Source organism: Corythoichthys intestinalis, chromosome 17, assembly GCF_030265065.1.
Source record: "Corythoichthys intestinalis isolate RoL2023-P3 chromosome 17, ASM3026506v1, whole genome shotgun sequence".
NCBI lineage: Eukaryota > Metazoa > Chordata > Actinopteri > Syngnathiformes > Syngnathidae > Corythoichthys > Corythoichthys intestinalis.
This window is the reverse complement of record NC_080411.1, coordinates 24369950-24388278: the sequence shown is the minus strand read 5'-3', so window position 1 is coordinate 24388278 and position 18329 is coordinate 24369950. Positions and strand designations below refer to the sequence as shown.

The following is an 18329-nucleotide window of genomic DNA, read 5'->3' as shown; positions in this document are numbered from 1 at the left end:
TACAGACTCATTATTCATTGTCTCCACTCTAGGTCATGATAAGCTACTATTGTAGCCATAGCTGCTCTGAGGCAGACTGACAGAAGCGAGGCAGCCAATTTGCACCTTCTGACCACAACCAACCAAATGTCGTTGCACTACTTTCACACAGTGGGTGAAGTATCTTGCCCAATTTGGAGCTGGATTCGAACCCCTTATCCTTTGATCAATGGACGACAACCTGTTAAAATGTAACCATTCGAATCCATTCGAAAGTCATTTGTTACTTTCACACAAATATAAACTGAGTTACTGTTTATTATTACTTCATTCATCATTATTGATAATTTTCTTTTTCACCGCAATTAAGCTTATTCATGGGGTTGGACATAGACTTCTGCCTCAGATGATGAGACAGTTCCTACAGACATTGTGGCACGGCTTCCCGTAGGAAGCAGGGCCAGGCAGGGCATCGTGGCAGCTTTCACTGGGATAAACTCAAATACATTCTGCATTCTAACGCCGGATTTAGGTGGAAAGAGGACCAAAGTTTTGGTCCATACAAGTAGGCAGGTGTGTCTCAAGAGTGATTTGGTCATGGATTCAAGGTAATTATTATCGAAAATAGCACTTTGACACATTGTGAAAAAAATGAAATAAATGGAAAAAATTAGCGTAACTTTAGGTTGAAATATTTACATAAAATGAATTATAACTGCTACGTTTAACCCAGACTCTAGTAATTTTCGGCCACCTACCCGTTTATGGGCAAAAAAATTTGTAATTTAGACATTTCTGCGTCCATTTTATTTCATGTAACATTTCAATCTAAAAAAGACGAAGGCCAGATAGCCAGCAAGACGTCCTGCGGCATCGGAATTCAACCTAAATAAGTTTTGATTGTATACAGAAAAATGCAAAATTAGCTTTTGTTGAGTAAAATTAAGATAATTCTGCATGCTTTCCTCAAGCATTAAGTTTCTGATTGAAAATGGAGTGATTTATTCGCTGTTAAAAACCTATGTCAAAATTGCACTAAATTAAAAAAAAATTAAGTCGCTACTTTGGGCAAAAACTTATATAGACTGACTTTTAATTATTCAATTGGTTTCAGAAATGGCTCATATGAAAGCTAATACCCTCCCAAATGATGTTGAATGTACAAAATTATATTTGTTTCACTGAAAAAAGATTTATCATTTAATGAAGACATAAAGGTCAAATTTTGGCAAAACAAAAGTTTTGTCGCCTACAGAAAGTAGTGTGAAAATTGAACAAAAAAATACTTCAAATACAAAAATATGTTACATAACATAAGCGAATTCAGTAGAAGTGCTGTAAGATCCAAATTTAATATTTTGTATGACTTCCATGGGCTTGAAGGACTGCATCCATGCGGTTAGGCAAGGATTCATACAATTTATTGATGAAGTCATCAGGATCCTCAAAGAAAGCAGTCTTGCATGCCTCCAAGAGTTCATCAACATTCTTGGGTTTCGTCTTCCATGCTTCCTCTTTCATCCTACCTCAGACATGTTCAATGATGTTCATGTCTGGTGACTGGGCTGGCCAATCCTGGAGGATCTTGATCTTCTTTGCCTTGAGGAACTTTGAGGTAGAGATTGAAGTATGCGATGGAGCAACATCCTGCTGCAGAATTTGTCCCTTTTTATGGTTAGGAATGTAAGAGGCAGCTAAGATTTGTTGATATTTCAGACTATTTATGTTGCCTTCCACCCTCTAACCATAATTATATATATAATATTTTTGTACATTCAACATCATTTGGGAGGGTTTTAGCTTTCATATGAGCCATTTCTGAAACCAATTGAATAATTAAAAGTCAGGTTATTAGCAATTGTTTCTACAAAATGGATAAGCGACAAGACTTGTCAGGGACTTTAGGTGATTATCTATGCATTTGGTGTTTTTGGTGCATCTAGTGTAAAAGCTGTGAATTTGATAGCCATTTTAAGTTTTGTTATATAAAAAAATGACAGTGAGAAATGACTCTGACGTTTTTGATGCTGCTGCTCATGAAGACCCATGTATGCCTAAGGGAGGTGCCTGCTTTTGTTTTAGGTCGCTAGCGGCTTTGGTTTTGAAACTATTTGAATTTTAAGTTTTTGAAAATAGGCCCCGACAGAGTGGCCCCGCGCCCTGTTTCCCGTGAATTGATAGTGAAGTCTATGGTTGGAGAAAATGTTCCTCTCTAATCAGACAGTATGCGTGAAGGAACAAATCCTGTAAATATGCTCTTTTACCCAGATCATTTAACTCCCAGTGTATTAAATTAATAAATACTGGACTCTTCTAGTTGTCTTAAAAGACATCAGGCCTACTACCTGATCTTTTATGACACAAAGGCTGTTATACACTGATGTCAAAACAAAGCTGGAGGTTTATGACAATGCCTATTTCCCCCAAACATTAAAATATAACCCCTTTGAAAGAAACACAATGATTTAGCCTCCAACCATTTAGTTGTGATGCATTCAATAACCTGAAAAGGATGTAAACGGAGAAACAGTTGTGCATCGTAAACCCATCGCTGTCACTCACCTTGGGGTTTTGAGTCTTATAGATGATAGTGAACATAGAGAAAGTGACGCCAACCAGTAGGCCGATCTCGACGCTGATCAGAGCGGTGGCTGACATGGCGACCAGCCAAACCACTGCGTCGTTACGGCTGGATCGCCACTTGGCCGGTACGTCCTTGAATTTCCTCAGTGCTCCTTGAAGGCTGACGATGATGATACAGGCAAGGACACATTTTTGGAGCGCTTGGAAATAAGGCGCGAAGAAAAGCAAGACCAGCAGGATGACAAAAGCACTGATCAGACTTGATACCTGATGGGAGAGCACAGGAACACGGTCAGGACTTCAACCCCTACATTATAATCAAACTGCGGAATTGAAGTACTATATTTTACCTGTGTCTGACAACCCGTTGAGTCCTTCACCATAGTTTTTGCCAAAGCCGCGCTCGTGGTGAAACAATGAAAGAACGACGGGATGATGTTACAGCAGCCAATGGCGAACATCTCTTGGTTGGGACGAACAGTATAGCCATGTTTCTTGGCAAACATCTCGGACAGAGACACGGTGAAGGCAAAGCTAAAGATAAAACAGCAGTTATGTGACAAATGACTATTAAAAACTCTCAACATCTGTTGTCAGCCTATCAAGACCTTTTCTTGCTTATACTTATCGTAACAGTCATTCAAATTCTGAAAGATTAAAGATTAAAAATAACCTGATGACAGCTAAAGGTATGGCATCCAGTGCTACTCTTGGCATTAGACTAAAGCTGGGCACTTCAGGTGGGATGAAGCCAGTGGGGATGTGACCTGAAATACTTGTGCTGTAATGATTGTTGAGATTCCCAAAATGACTGGCCAACGTAGCTCCAGCAACCACGACCAGCTCAGTGGGTAGAGGGATCTTTAAACGATCTTTGTAGCGTTCCTGGATCTCTTTACCTGTCACTGTGGAGAACACAAAATCAAAATGATGAAAAAGGCTTTACTGCATATCATTTTGTTATAATCCAAGGAGTTCTGCTCTGTATTTACCCAATACGGTGATACAGATGGCACTGGTGATGAGGTCACACATGTTGGTCTTGTGAATGTTGGCAAAGATGTTAAACCAGGTTACGACAACTGAGCCGTAACCCTGATGACGAGGGATCTTGAGACCCAAGAGGTATTTAGCTTGGACGGTCAGGATAGTGAAGGAGGCTCCTGTGGCAAAACCATCTAACATGGGAGCCGAAAGGTAGACGGAGACAAAGCCAAGACGAAACACTGCCATCATGACCTGTGTTGCGGATAGTGAGACTTGTCTTACAAGTACATTCATAACAACAGTAACAGTATCACTACCCCTGATGTTTTAACATTATACTTTGGGTAACACTTTATAATAACTATCCGTTTTACTAGTTAATACATCATTAGTAAACTGTTGATAAATGATTTATTGTTGAGTTGTGAAGTATTTGTTAACAGTTTGTTAAGCATTTACAGGGTGTTCCAGTATGGTTGACCCCATTCTAAATGCCCATGCTAGTTGATGGATCTTAATAAAACTATATACACTTTATTTTGAAGGTCATAAGTTTTATTGGTTAAATATACAAAGAAAAGTACAAATATTTGTTGGTTTTATGGCAGATTTTCATATATGTGCAACATGAGCTCTGCCTGCAAAATGCCTTATCAAAATGCCTTTTCTTTTGAAGTGAACGGCAATTCTTAACCTGAAAAGATAGAAATGCCAAACGTTACACACAAAAACTTAAAACGTTTCTACACAAACTGTGTTTCAGGTTAAGAACACCCTGTAAATGCTTTACAAACTGTTAACAAATACTTCACAAATCAACAATAAATCATTTATCAACAGTTTACTAATGATCTATTATCTAGTAAAACGGATAGTTATTATAAAGTGTTACCATACTTTGTCATCTAATCTATGGCACTCAATTGGGTAGTGAATGAAATGAAGCTTATTGAATCTCAAGATCTGTGCTATGTTTGGAGTGGAAATCTTGAAAGTTTTTTCTTTACCTGGTAAATTCCAGCAAGGAAAGTTAGAGCAGCAGCAATGCTAATAGCATAACAGTCTTTCCCACAGGGCACACCCATTAGCTCCACAGTTTGACTTGTTGTTACGTTGATGTTGAATGAACCGTTGAATCCCGGAGAACCAGATGAGTCCTCGTTGAGGTCAAATCCAGCGAGGAAGACTTCTCTGTCGACCACCTGCAGAAAAAGGGAGGCTGTTACCAACGGATCATGCAAGGAAAGCAGGTCCAGTGTGCAGGGTGCGTCAGAAACGATAGATTTCAAATACAAACACTAAACATCATGTCATAATGAATAACTACTGTTACTATGATGGACATGCTGGTTGTTTGAGATCAGTCTTTTGTGGCGCACCTTATACAGTGGGGAGAACAAGTATTTGATACACTGCCAATGGGTTTTCCCACTGTAGGTATTGCAGCTGTATTTTACCTGTCCGACCATGAGACTCATCAGGCTAAAGATGCCAACAGAAACATGTCTGGATGTCCCCATGAGAAAGTAGATAACGTTAGCATAAAATGATGTGTATAATCCATAGATGGGCTTCACTCCAGCAAGCAGGCAGTAGGCAATGGCCTGTGGTACCAAGATGATTCCCACGATCAAGCCGGACATTACGTCCCCCCACACATACTCTCGCAGTTTGTACTTGGGCAGCCAGCGCACCACAGGGAAAAAGCCCGACAAGGTGGAGCGTACTCGAGGTACAGAGCAGCTCACGCTCCGCTTCAGCTTGGATTTGAGGAACGTAAACGTGGGCTGCGGATGTCGAGCCTTCCGTTCCAACAGAGACGGTGGTTGAGTTGGAGGGATCTCTTTGAGCTTGCTGACATCCTCCATGAATTCGGATACGGAGAGTGTGCAGAAGATGAAGAGGAGGTTGAAAGTTCCAAGAACCAAGTGATCACATGTGCTCCTGAGGTCATCATGTGGAAAAAAATCAGAAAGGGATATTAGCACGGAACATGTCATGGTGAAATCCAAGTTAGCCTAAGGTTGGCTGGCTACCAATTTACGGCGTAGTCTGCATTCTGCCCATAGTCAACTAGGATTAGGCGTTTGCACATCCATGACCCACGCTTGGATTGGCTGTACCAATCATGGATGGGTGTACCAATAGGGGACCCGTAAATCACCATCTATCCATCTATAAACTTTACTGATTTTTCTAAAAAAAAAAATTGAAAAAAACAATTGTACAGTGATCCCTCGTTTTTCGTGGTTAATGAGGACCAGAACCCGCCGCGATAAGTGGAAAAACTGTGAAGTAGCGCCCCCCCAATGTAATTCAATGTATTTATTCAGATTTTGCATTGGAAAGAGATACAAATAAGACATTTTCACTTGTTTTCCCAAAGTATAATTAAAAAACAAACAAACAAACTTATGCATATATACTAGTATATAAAGTATATATATATTTTAATAAGGGCTGTCAAAATTATTGCGTTAAACGGGCGGTAATTAATTTTTTAAATTAATCACGTTATAATATTTGACACAATTAACGCACATGCCCCGCTCAAACAGATTAAAATGACAGCACAGTGCCATGTCCACTTGTTACTTGTGTTTTTAGGTGGTTTTTTTTTGCCCTCTGCTGGCGCTTGGGTGCGACTGATTTTATAGGTTTCAGCACCATGAGCAATGTGTAATTATTGACATCAACAATGGCGAGCTACTAGTTTATTTTTTGATTGACAATTTTGCAAATTTTATTAAAATGAAAACATTAAGAGGGTTTTTAATATAAAATTTCTATAACTTGTACGAACATTTATCTTTTAAGAACTACAAGTCTTTCTATACATGGATCGCTTTAACAGAATGTTAATGTTAATGCCATCTTGTTGATTTATTGTTATAATAAACAAATACAGTACTTATGTACAGTATGTTGAATGTATATAACAGTCTTGTGTCTTATCTTTCCATTCCAACAATAATTTACAGAAAAATATGGCATGTTTTATAGATGGTTTGAATTGCGATTAATTACGATTAATTAATTTTTAAGCTGTGATTAACTCGATTAAAAATTTTAATCATTTAACAGCCCTAATTTTAATAAATTGTTTTGAAGCACTTGTAATGTAATAATTATGTTTCCTACACTTAAGTATCAGAAGCCTGAACAAGCACTATGATGATCTAGTTACTCTTCTTACAAGTACAGGCTGCAACTTTGATGCAATAGGTTGTAGAGAAACTTGGTTGAATGATAAATCATACGTTGACATCTTAAGTCTTAATGGTTATAAGTTGTTTACCAAGACCAGATGTGGCAGATCTGGCGCTTGTGTGTGCCTATATATCTCCTCTGCATACAATGTGAATGTCTGTGATGATATTGACATAGCAGACAATCATAGTGACTCCCTTTTTGTTGAGATACAGTGGGACAAATAAGTATTTAGTCAACCACTAATTGTGCAAGTTCTCCCACTTGAAAATATTAGAGAGGCCTGTAATTGTCAACATGGGTAAACCTCAACCATGAGAGACAGAATGTGAAAAAAAAACAGAAAATCACATTGTTTGATTTTTAAAGAATTTATTTGCAAATCATGGTGGAAAATAAGTATTTGGTCAATACCAAAAGTTCATCTCAATACTTTATTATGTACCCTTTGTTGGCAATAACGGAGGCCAAACGTTTTCTGTAACACTTCACAAGCTTTTTGTGGTGGTCCTAGCCCACACTCCCCTCTACTGGCTTTTATTGTTGTTACACTTCCTGTTTTATGTGGCATGAGCTCAACCTAGGCAGACCTGGGAGTGCAGCTGTAGCTCATCACAATCAACACTGCTTTTAAGGAGCGGCCAGGGCAGCAAGCAGGTGCCAGATGATTCTGCCAATCACCAGTGGTACATCGGCCAACTACGCCTGAAGTTTTGACAATTGTTTATTGAAGTCTTGATTAATCTTGTTTTTTGTCATCAGGACACCCACCCTTCAACCCCTCGCAGCCACAGCCTGAGCTCCACTTCCGTTTCCTGGTGGCACTTTGGTCCTCATCAACTTTGCCAACTTTGCCCCAACACTTTTCACACACTGATGCTGGTATTTTGGCCCATTCCACCATGTAGATCTCCTCTAGAGGAGTGATGTTTTGGGGCTGTCGTTGGGCAACACGGACTTTCAACTCCCTCCACAGATTTTCTATGGAGTTGAGATCTGGAGACTGGCTAGGCCACTCCAGGACCTTAAAATGCTTCTTACGAAGCCGCTCATTTATTGCCCTGGCTGTGTGTTTGGGATCATTGTCATGCTGAAAGACCCAGCCACGTCTCATCTTCAATGCCCTTGCTGATGAAAGATTTTTGGTAGAAACACAGGTTCTCGTGTTTGGAGGAGAAAGAATACTGAACTGCCTCCGAAGAACACCATACCCACTGTGAAGCATGGGGGTGGAAACATCATGCTTTGGGGCTGTTTTTCTGCAAAGGGACCAGGATGACTGATCTGTGTAAAGGAAAGAATGAATGGGGCCATGTATCGATAGATTTTGGATGAAAATCTCCTTCCATCGGCAAGGGCATTGAAGATGAGTCCTGGAGTGGCCTAGCCAGTCTCCAGATCTCAACCCCATAGAAAATCTGTGGAGGGAGTTGAAAGTCCGTGTTGCCCAACGACAGCCCCAAAACATCATTGCTCTAGAGGAGATCTGCATGGAGGAATGGGCCAAAATACCAGCAACAGTGTGTGAAAAGCTTGTGAAGAGTTACAGAAAACATTTGGCCTCCGTTATTGCCAACCAAGGGTACATAACAAAGTATTGAGATGAACTTTTGGTATTGACCAAATACTTATTTTCCACCATGATTTGCAAATAAATTCTTTAAAAATCAAAAAATGTGATTTTCTGTTTTTTCCCCACATTCTGTCTCTCATGGTTGTAGTTTACCCATGTTGACATTTACAGGTCTCGGTAATATTTTCAAGTGGGAGAACTTGCACAATTAGTAGTTGACTAAATACTTATTTGCCCCACTGGATGTCAACATTGATAATACAGAATCATCATACAAACTCATCTATCATGGAGTCCCCCAGGGCTCCATCTTAGGGCTGCTCCTGTTCATCATGTACATTAATGACTTTGTAAATTCCTCATCCGTTTTTCATAAAGTACTATTTGCTGATGACACAAATTTATTCTTTTCCCATAAACATCCCTCTGCACCTGAGCAATATATAAATAGTGAACTAAAGAAAATAGATACAGGGTTCAAACGTAATAAACTCTCTCTAAATATCAATAAAACAAATTACATTGTGTTTCGCTCCTATAAACAATAGCCCATCAAACAAATCTGTTTAAACATAAATGGAGAAACCATTGAAAGAGTCTGCTCTACAAAATTCCTGGGGATCCATATTGATGAGTACCTAATTTTAAAAGACATATCAATGAGCTCACAAATAAACTGTCGAAATATGCTGCTCTGTTTTTTAAACTGTGACATTATATCCCACTATCTGTACTTCTCACCCTGTATAAATCTTTATTTGAACCACATTTACAATATTGTAATATCATATGGTGCAACACATTTCCAACCTATCGAAAAAAGCTTAAAACACTACAGAAAAAAGTCATACAGTGGGGAGAACAAGTATTTGACACACAGCCGATTTTGCTGGTTTTCCCACTTGCAAGCCATGTAAAGGTCTGTAATTTGTATCATAAGTTCTCTTCAACTGTGAGGGACGGAATCTAATCCAAAAAAACAGAAAATCACGTTGTATGATTTTTAAATAATAAATTTGCATTTAATGGCATGAAATAAGTATTTGATACATTACCAACTAGTAAATATTTCGGCTCTTAGTTATTTTTTAAGAACCCCTCCTGTTCTCCACTCATTACCGGAAGTAACTGCACCTGTTTGAACTCGTTACCTGTGTAAAAGACACCGGTTCACATGCTCAAACAAACTCCAACCTCTTCACAATGGCCAACACCAAAGAGCTGTGTAAGGACATCAGGGATAAAATAATAGACCTGCACAAGGCTGGGATGGGCTACAGGAAAAGCAAGCAGCTTGGTGAGAAGGTAACAACTGTTGGAGCGATTATTAGAAAATGGAAGTAGTTCAAGTTGAAGGTCAATCTGCCTCGTTCTGGGGCTCCATGCAAGATCTCACCTCGTGGGGCATCACTGATCATGAGGAAGGTGAGGGATCAGCCCAGAACTACACGGCAGGACCTGGTCAATGACCTGAAGAGAGCTGGAACCACAGTCTTGAAGAAAACCATCGGAAACACATTACGCCGTCATGGATCAAAATCCTACAGCGCAAGCAAGGTCCCGCTGCTGAAGCCAGTGCATGGCCAGACACGTCTGAAGTTTGCCACTGACCATCTGGATGATACAGAGGAGCAATGGGAGAAGGTCATGTGATCGGATGAGAGCAAAATTGAACTTTTTGGTCTAAACTCAGCTCGTCGTGTTTGGAGGAAAAAGAAGGATGAGTACAACCCCAAGAACACCATCCCTACCGTGAAACATCGAGGAGGAAACATCATTTTTTGGGGCTGCTTCTCTGCCAAGGGTACAGGACGACTGCACCGTATTGAGGGAGGATGGATGGGGCTATGTATCGCCAGATCTTGGCTGACAACCTCCTTCCTTCAGTGAGAGCCCTGAAGATGGGTTGTGGCTGGGTCTTCCAGCATGACAACGACCCAAAGCACACAGCCAAGGCAACTAAAGAGTGGCTCCGTAAAAAGCATCTTAAGGTCCTGGAGTGGCCTAGCCAGTCACCAGATCTGAACCCAATAAAAAATCTATGGAGGGAGCTGAAAGTCCGTGTTGCCCGGCAGCAGCCCCGAAACCTGAAGGCTCTGGAGAAGATCTGCATGGAGGAGTGGGCCAAAATCCCTGCTGCAGTGTGTGCAAACCTTGTCAAGGACTACAGGAAACATTTGGTATATGTAATAGCAAACAAAGGTTTCTGTACTAAATATTAAGTTAGATTTTTGTGATGTATCAAATACTTATTTCATGCCATTAAATGCAAATTTATTATTTAAAAATCATACAACGTGATTTTCTGTTTTTTTGGATTAGATTCCGTCCCTCACAGTTGAAGAGAATTTATGATACAAATTACAGACCTCTACATGCTTTGCAAGTGGGAAAACCAGCAAAATCGGCAGTGTATCAAATACTTGTTCTCCCCACTGTATGTGCCATAACATGGTTCAATGCGCCAACTAAATTAATATTTCACCATCACAACCTTCTGAGGTTATAAGAACACCATTACTTTCAAAATGCTTGCATAATGTATCAGGTCATTCATAAACTAAACCATAAATTAAGTGATCTCATCCCAATCTATACTCCTCAGCAAGGCTAAAGTCTACAAGCTTTGGCATTGTGTGCAGAGAACCACAGATCTGGAATGAACTGGACGAAACACTTAAAATGTCACACTCCATCTCCATTTTTAAGAAAAAACTGAAAACTCACCTCCTTGCAATGTATGTTTAATATGATGTCTTTGAATAACGGTATCACATGTCAAATATGATGTAATCAGAATGTTGAAATTTTCCATAGTTAATTTAATGTATGTGTATGTATGTGTGTATGTGTGTGCTATTTGACTGGGCCCCTACCAAAAGCTTTAAATAGCTTATTCGGAGTGTCCCTTTCATGCATCTTGTCAGATGAACTGCTTGTATATATGGCCATGTCCTTGTCTGTACCATGATACGATGTGTGAATTAACTGAAACTGAAACTGAACCCACTGAACCACACATGAATTTGAAATTCCCACAGAAAACAGTTATCAGTACTCAAACATGCTGATACATTTTGTTTTTCATTCTTTGCTTTTTATGAATCTGCCGGAAAGCACTCATGAGACCTACTCCTGCCCCATTTGGTCATGCGTTAGTGGTCTTATATGTCATGAGACGCATACTAAAGGTAGTCTCAGAGATTTAATAGACAAAATAATATAATGCATAAGAAAAATTCGAACATGGAATCAATCTTTTTGCTACATAGCAGTAATAATCTTCTAAAACACCCTAAGAGCAGCTAAAGTCATTTAAGTACAAAGTTTCAGTACCTCGTTGGCCCAGAGTGAAATGTACTTTATGGATATATTGTCATGTCATTTCATATCCTGTACTTAAGTGACCCTGCGTAACACCTGACTTTTTTTTCTTCTTGTCATTATTTGCCGTCTTTCTTGTGGATGGCTTTCCATTTCTTAGTCTTAGTAAAAGTATTCACTGAAGTTACATATGTATTGTTTGTGACATGATTTCCACAAAGTGCGTTAGTTTCAGTAGCAGATGATGAAATTGTGTCAAAGTAGCTGTAAAACACTAAATGTCATCCGTTATCAATCTCATCACAACACTGCTATGCAGTGCTTTTAGAGCGCTCAATGGCTGATATGGCACTGAGATGGTCAGTGTATGATAGAACAATCAATCCTATTTAACAGCATTAAAATTAATTAATGATGACACTGCAGATATGTGACAATTGCAAACATTCAGCTGTTTACAAGGCTACACGCGCATTTTGCAAACAATAAAAGTAGGCAAGCGCACCTAGGGGACAAAAAAGAGATACTGTGTTGCTCTGTAAGTATCTTGACTTAATATGGGGACAAAAAAAGCAGTAGGACACAAATTATGAGACGACTTTGCTTTGTTATCTAAAATAAGCAAGTTAGAAAACTAAACTAAGCTTTTCTTACTCATCTGAAAGCACCTGAGAAATTGCTGAGCACGGGGGGGACACACCCTGATGAGCTTTTATAACCAGTGGAAGATTGATCACCCTGTTGAACACATTAAACAATGATTCTGTTCTTTGGCTGTCTCAAATCAATGTGTACGGCTCTTTATCATGTGGTTCAAAGCACACAAGTTCAGAGAATTTGTGTGTAAGAACTCAACCGCTCCACAACCCTTGTGAGGATAAGCGGCATGGAATATGAATGAATTCAAACATAACTAATTTATGAATGCGTAATTATTTTTGCATGCGTAAAATACATCAAAAGTCAAAGACTAAAGAAACAAAAATGACATTTTGAATGTTTATCAATTTAAAGTTTGATTTAAACAAAAAAAACAACAAAAAAATTAAATTAACCTTTATTCATAATCTTTAAAAGATTCTGTAAGGTAATTTTGATCTGTTTTCTGGTTGTAACTGACAGCAGTTTTAAACAACCTAAACATCTTATTTGGTTTTATGCAAATTTCTGATGTGACTCTTTGTAGAAGACAAAAGGAACCCTTATTATAAAGTACAAAAAAGCAGTAATTCACTAAGCGTGTATTTAGAACTAGTAAAGTATAAACGTAGTGAATAGGAACATCACTTTGACTCTTTCTGTTGTCTACCAATGGTATTTTACTAATGTGTTGAACCAATAATGATATCTAAACAGTAACGCAAAATACAATTAAATTACACCCTCTTGCTTGTACTCACCCAAAACAAAGTCCGATGTGGTGTCAAAGTTGTCTGAGTGAGTGAGTGCAATTGCTCAGACAGTAAACTTAGAGCAGCTCTGTCAGCCAGCATTTTCTACTGGCTGACAATCTTACAGTGGGTGGAGCTTGTCTTCATTTACATTCATTTAGTATTACATTTGTACACAAGGTTAATTAACTCAGGCAATTTTTGACCAAACTGCAACCCTTATCTGCCCCCTCTATGTATGTTTGCAACTCTCGCACAGACACATTGATTACATGCAAGTTAACGTTTGACCTCAATGCTGAAACCATGTGAGCGTGTGTATAAGGGTTGTAACAATACATGATGTGGAGCGATATTTCGAATAGTTGAGCACAATTGAATTGAAATAAACGGAAATCAATAATCAATAAAAACTTCAATATAAAATGTCATCTTTTAAATATGCTGTTTTGTTGAAAAAAAAAAGGGTTTTTCATTTACATACCTGAAAATTTTTCAGCAATTATATTTGGTAACATTTATTTGACAGTAAGACTGTCATAAGACTCATAATTATGACATGACACTGTCATGAGCACTAATAGATGCTTATGACAGATCTCATTAAATGTCATCCAGCAATTTTTGTCACTAACTCTTACTAACTCTCACTAGTACTTCTCAAATAGTGGGGCGGGGCATAGCAATGCCGGGGGTGGCGCATGTGACCTCGGGGAACATACTTTTTTGCAGCACACATCCACTCAGCGGTTGGCAGTGGCGCTCTCATTTTCAGAGTGTGCGTAGTATTTTTGAACCAAAAAATAGCACACAGCAAAGAGCTCTGGACCATAGACTTCACTATCAGTTGACAGGACTCGGGCCCGATCCGTAGGGGGCCTATTTTCAAAAACTTAAAATTCAAATATTTTCAAAACCAAAGCCGCTAGCGACCTAAAACCAAAACAGGTGCTTCCTTTGGGTATATATGAGTTTCAATGAACAGCTACATCAAAAAATTCAAAGTTGCTCCCAAATATAAAATCCAGATTTTTTTTTTCTATACAAGTATAACAAAACTTAAAATGGCTATAAAATTCTCAAATTTTACGCTAAACGCGAAAAAAAAAAAAATCACCAAATGCAGAGATAATCACTAAAGATGTCCCAATCTCGTCATTTTCAAAGTATCGGAATCGGCAAAAAAATATCGGACATGCCTGTTCTTAATACACTGTATATATATATATATATATATATATATATATATGTATTTTTTATTTAAATCGTTTTCTAATTGTATTTAACGTTACAGACAAAATGTCTTACACTCATCCAGAGTAGTTTTGGCTTAAAGTAGGGCTATCAAATTTATTGCGTTAACGGCAGTAATTAATTTTTTAAAATTAATCACTTAAAGTAATTAACACATGCGCTGCACGACCCACTCACGCATCGTCACGTTCAATCTATGAAGACGCCGTTTTACCTATAGATAGCGCTAAAAGGCAGGCTATAATGAGTAGAGAGAATTTTGACAGCCTTTGGAGCTATTTTTTATGTGGCTAAAGCCTTACAATACCTCTCTCAGCAATTAAAAATAACGTGGGAGGCAATGTGGGGAAGAAAGGTAGTATTTGATCATTTTCTCAAAACCCTATGTTCTTTCCCAACTCAGAGAAGATATATCAATTGGTGCCCGTACGCACAGTCATGGTTGCACTTCCCATCATGCATTTGGGCAGAAGTTAAATGGCTGCAGTATCATTTACTGAAAGCTTAACAAATTTAGTCACAATTTACAAAGTCACATTTATCCTTTAAGAATTAAAAGTCTTTCCATCCGTGGATCCCTCTCACAGAAAGAATGTTAATAATGTAAATGCCATCTTGAGGATTTATTGTCATAATAAACAAATACAGTACTTATGTATGTACTGTATGTTGAATGTATATATTCGTCTGAGTTTTATTCCGTTTTTTCTTAATGCATTGCCAAAATGTATATGATCGGGAAAAATTATCGGGAGCAAAAAAAAAAAGCAATCGGATCAGGAAATATCGGGATCGGCAGATACTCAAACTAAAATGATCGGGATCAGGTCGACAGCAAAAAAACATGATTGGAACAACCCTAATAATCACCTATATTTTCAGGATCAAGGATTTAGTTCAAGTGTTCAACAGCTAATACATCAATTTTCACATCAGAAACTCAATACTTAAGGAGAACATGCAGAATCATCTAAATTTTACTCAACAAAAGCAAAATTTGCATGTTTCTGTCACAAAACAAAGAGCTTTTTAAGTCGAATATTCTTGTAAATAAATGCTTAAAACGCAGAATTTCTATAGATATGAACGTAAAACAATGTAGATTCTCGGTTAAAAGCAAAAAACGGGCAGTTATTGTTCATTTTTTGTAAATATTTCAAGCAAAAGTTGTATTGTGTAATCCAACATGGCAGCCGTCACCAAACAAAAAGCTTTTTAAGTTGAAAATTCTTGTAAATAAATGCTTAAATCGCGGAATTTCTATAGATATGAACGTAAAACAGGCTAAATAATTGGTTAAAAGCAAAAAAAAACTGGCAGTTATCGTTCATTTTACGTAAAATATTTCAAGCCGAAGTTACACTAATTTTATCCATTGATTTTTTTCACGTTTCAAAGTGCATGCATGGTGCTATTTGATATAATAATTACCTTGAATCCTTGATCAAATCACGCTTGAGACTCTCCGGACTGCTTTTATGCGCTAAAACCTGCGTCCTATTTCCACCTAAATCCGGCGTTAGAACGCTGCGTGGGTTTGAGTTTATCACCTTGAACGGCAACTCAACGTTCTGCCGGGATCAGCCCCCTACAGGAAGGTGTGGCGCAATGTCTGCGGGAACTGTCTTGTCAACTGATGGTGGAGTCTATGAATGGAGATATATAGAGCTAAGACGAGGAAACATGACAAAGCGTATGTAGCGTTTGGCTTTGACTTTTAAAAGTGGGAGACGATGAAAAACCAGTGTCTAAAATGTTTGCAGCGGATAGCAGGAAGCCAAATCAATTAAGACGTCACTTGAAGACATTAGACCCCATCACATTGATAAGCTGCTTGATTTTTTTGTCAGCGAAAATGTGCCGAATATCGTCAACAATCATCCCGCTTTGTCAATGTTCCATCCGTAAACCAGCGAGCACTGTTAGTATGATATAGGGTGGCATACCATGTTGCTCAGTGCAAAATAACCAGACACAATAGCAAAGGAGCTGATACTGACTGCAGCAAAAATAAAAACTGTCCCTCTGTCCAATGACACTGTGGTTTTTGCTCCACTAATTTTTGTTTTTTTCGGTCAAATTGTATGGCATATTGTCCTAATGAGTAAATGTTGCTAATCAATTTAGATTTAGTATTATTTATTAATTTTATTCAATTTTTTTTTTTTTCAGCATCAAATGGTCATAAAATTTACCTTGAGTGTATTTTTACAGTTTGGATATGACTTTTTTTTTTTAATTCAGGTAAATTGATGTGCTGTAAGTCTTCTATTATAAACAAAACAATGTGAATAAAGTTATACTTGATTGTAAGTTGATCGATATCACTGTTTTTTCCCTTGATATAAAAAGGGGCACAATATTATGCAGAGATGTACTTATAATAATAATAATTTTATAGACAAATGATACTATTTACAGTGGCGGCATAGAGTTGGGGTGGCACGAAACGTTTACATCTTCCTGGTGGGGGCATAACAGAAAATAATTGAGAAGCATTGCACTAACTACATTTTTGTCCCGTCTGCTTCTTTTACATCCATTCAAAAGTGACCATACCCTTGTCACTATATTTTTATTGCTCTCGAAGAAATGGAGCAGAGTGTGTAAAATGTGTACATAATGTCGGATTAAATTGATTATAAACCCTTGTTGTGGCAGACTGTGAATATCAGCAAATACTGTTGTAAAGTTTAAAAAAAAAAAAAATCTATATTGAATTGCATCATCACGAAACCTGGTTATTTACTCCAATTTTGTGTCGTGTGTTGTATTTGTGCATGTGTGTGTATGTGTTTACAATGACTTATGATATGTGGAGCAGTTATTTCAAATATTTATATATTCAAATATTTCAACTTTGAGTGTGTGCTCTATTGAGTGTCCAATGTGTGCGTATTTGTATGCATTTATGTGTGGGTTCCTGAATACATTAAACGCTCAGAAGAAAGGCCTGGTTGTCAGTGTTTGAGCTAATCCTGTGCTCCCTTCCTCGTATCAGTCTTAGTCAACCTATATCTCATCATGAAGTCATCATCCATAACATTTGGTCCACCTTCCTAATCTGTATTGTGATGATAGTCAGGAGGAGGAGATGTTCCAACTTGAATGCATGTGAATGACAAATATACAAGGATGGATAAAAATAACTTCATTTCTTGGAACTATTTTGCATGTGAATGAGATTGAGGAAATCTCCTGCTGACAAAAAACACAATTTTGTTGAGAAAACTCCCATTGAGAGAGGATCAGTGCACTCTCTTTAAATCCTCCATCCGCTAAAATGATGATAAGAGTACAACAAGAGGCAAGACTCACCCTTAGAGGAGGTAACTCTTGAATTGATGAACAACATTCTGCCTCCTCCACCGGTGTCACGCTATCCAACATCTTTTCATCTCATTCAAGCTGCCGTCCACTTGTTTCTTCCTGCTTCTGACTGCAAAGCATGATGGGAGCTGTGTCCTCCGCCCACCTCGTTCCCATATGCCGTCTGGAGCAGAGCGAGAGGGGGAGGGATGAGAAGAGGAGAAGGGAGTGCAGTCTGTGATGGTTGCCATGGTGATGTCTGCTTAACTGAGCACATTGCTACATTCGATGACATGTTTTAATTCAATCTTGAGGCTTGATCACCCATTAAGTGAATTGTTATTATCTTCTAAAATTACTTGTAAAAATGGACCTCATAACTTCCTTGGTACTGTCTCAGATAATAGTACACCTCAATCACACACAGTTTCTCCACCCATGACTGTCATACTATTACTGTTTTCACTTCTGATAAGGAGCTTTCGAGCCCTTTTCTTAAACTTGAAGGCTAGTAATGACTGTCATCATGGTGACACTTGCCTCTGGTTCAGTATCTGGCTTGCCTGCATGAGACAAAGTGATCCTCTCAAATGTCTTGATTTGAGTACGACAAAAAAATACAATGTAGAAAATTTACTATACACGATTTATGATTGGGAAACGCATGCCACAGACATACAGTGTATCACAAAAGTGAGTACACCCCTCGCATTTCTGCA

The 18329-nt window shown here is 38.3% G+C and overlaps 1 protein-coding gene across 1 annotated transcript in view; it reads right to left on the bottom strand.

The window, feature by feature from the left end:
• The window catches only part of slc26a1 (solute carrier family 26 member 1), a 52617-nt gene that overhangs the window by 5421 nt on the left and 28867 nt on the right, over window positions 1-18329 (bottom strand). Inside the window, exons 2-8 of the mRNA XM_057818260.1 lie at window positions 17620-17794; window positions 5007-5493; window positions 4557-4751; window positions 3555-3801; window positions 3236-3467; window positions 2913-3096; window positions 2542-2829 (exon numbers count right to left, since the gene is read on the bottom strand). Coding sequence (XP_057674243.1) covers window positions 2542-2829; window positions 2913-3096; window positions 3236-3467; window positions 3555-3801; window positions 4557-4751; window positions 5007-5417 — 1557 coding nt within the window. The 5' untranslated portion in view covers window positions 5418-5493; window positions 17620-17794. The remainder of the gene's footprint in view (window positions 1-2541; window positions 2830-2912; window positions 3097-3235; window positions 3468-3554; window positions 3802-4556; window positions 4752-5006; window positions 5494-17619; window positions 17795-18329) is intronic.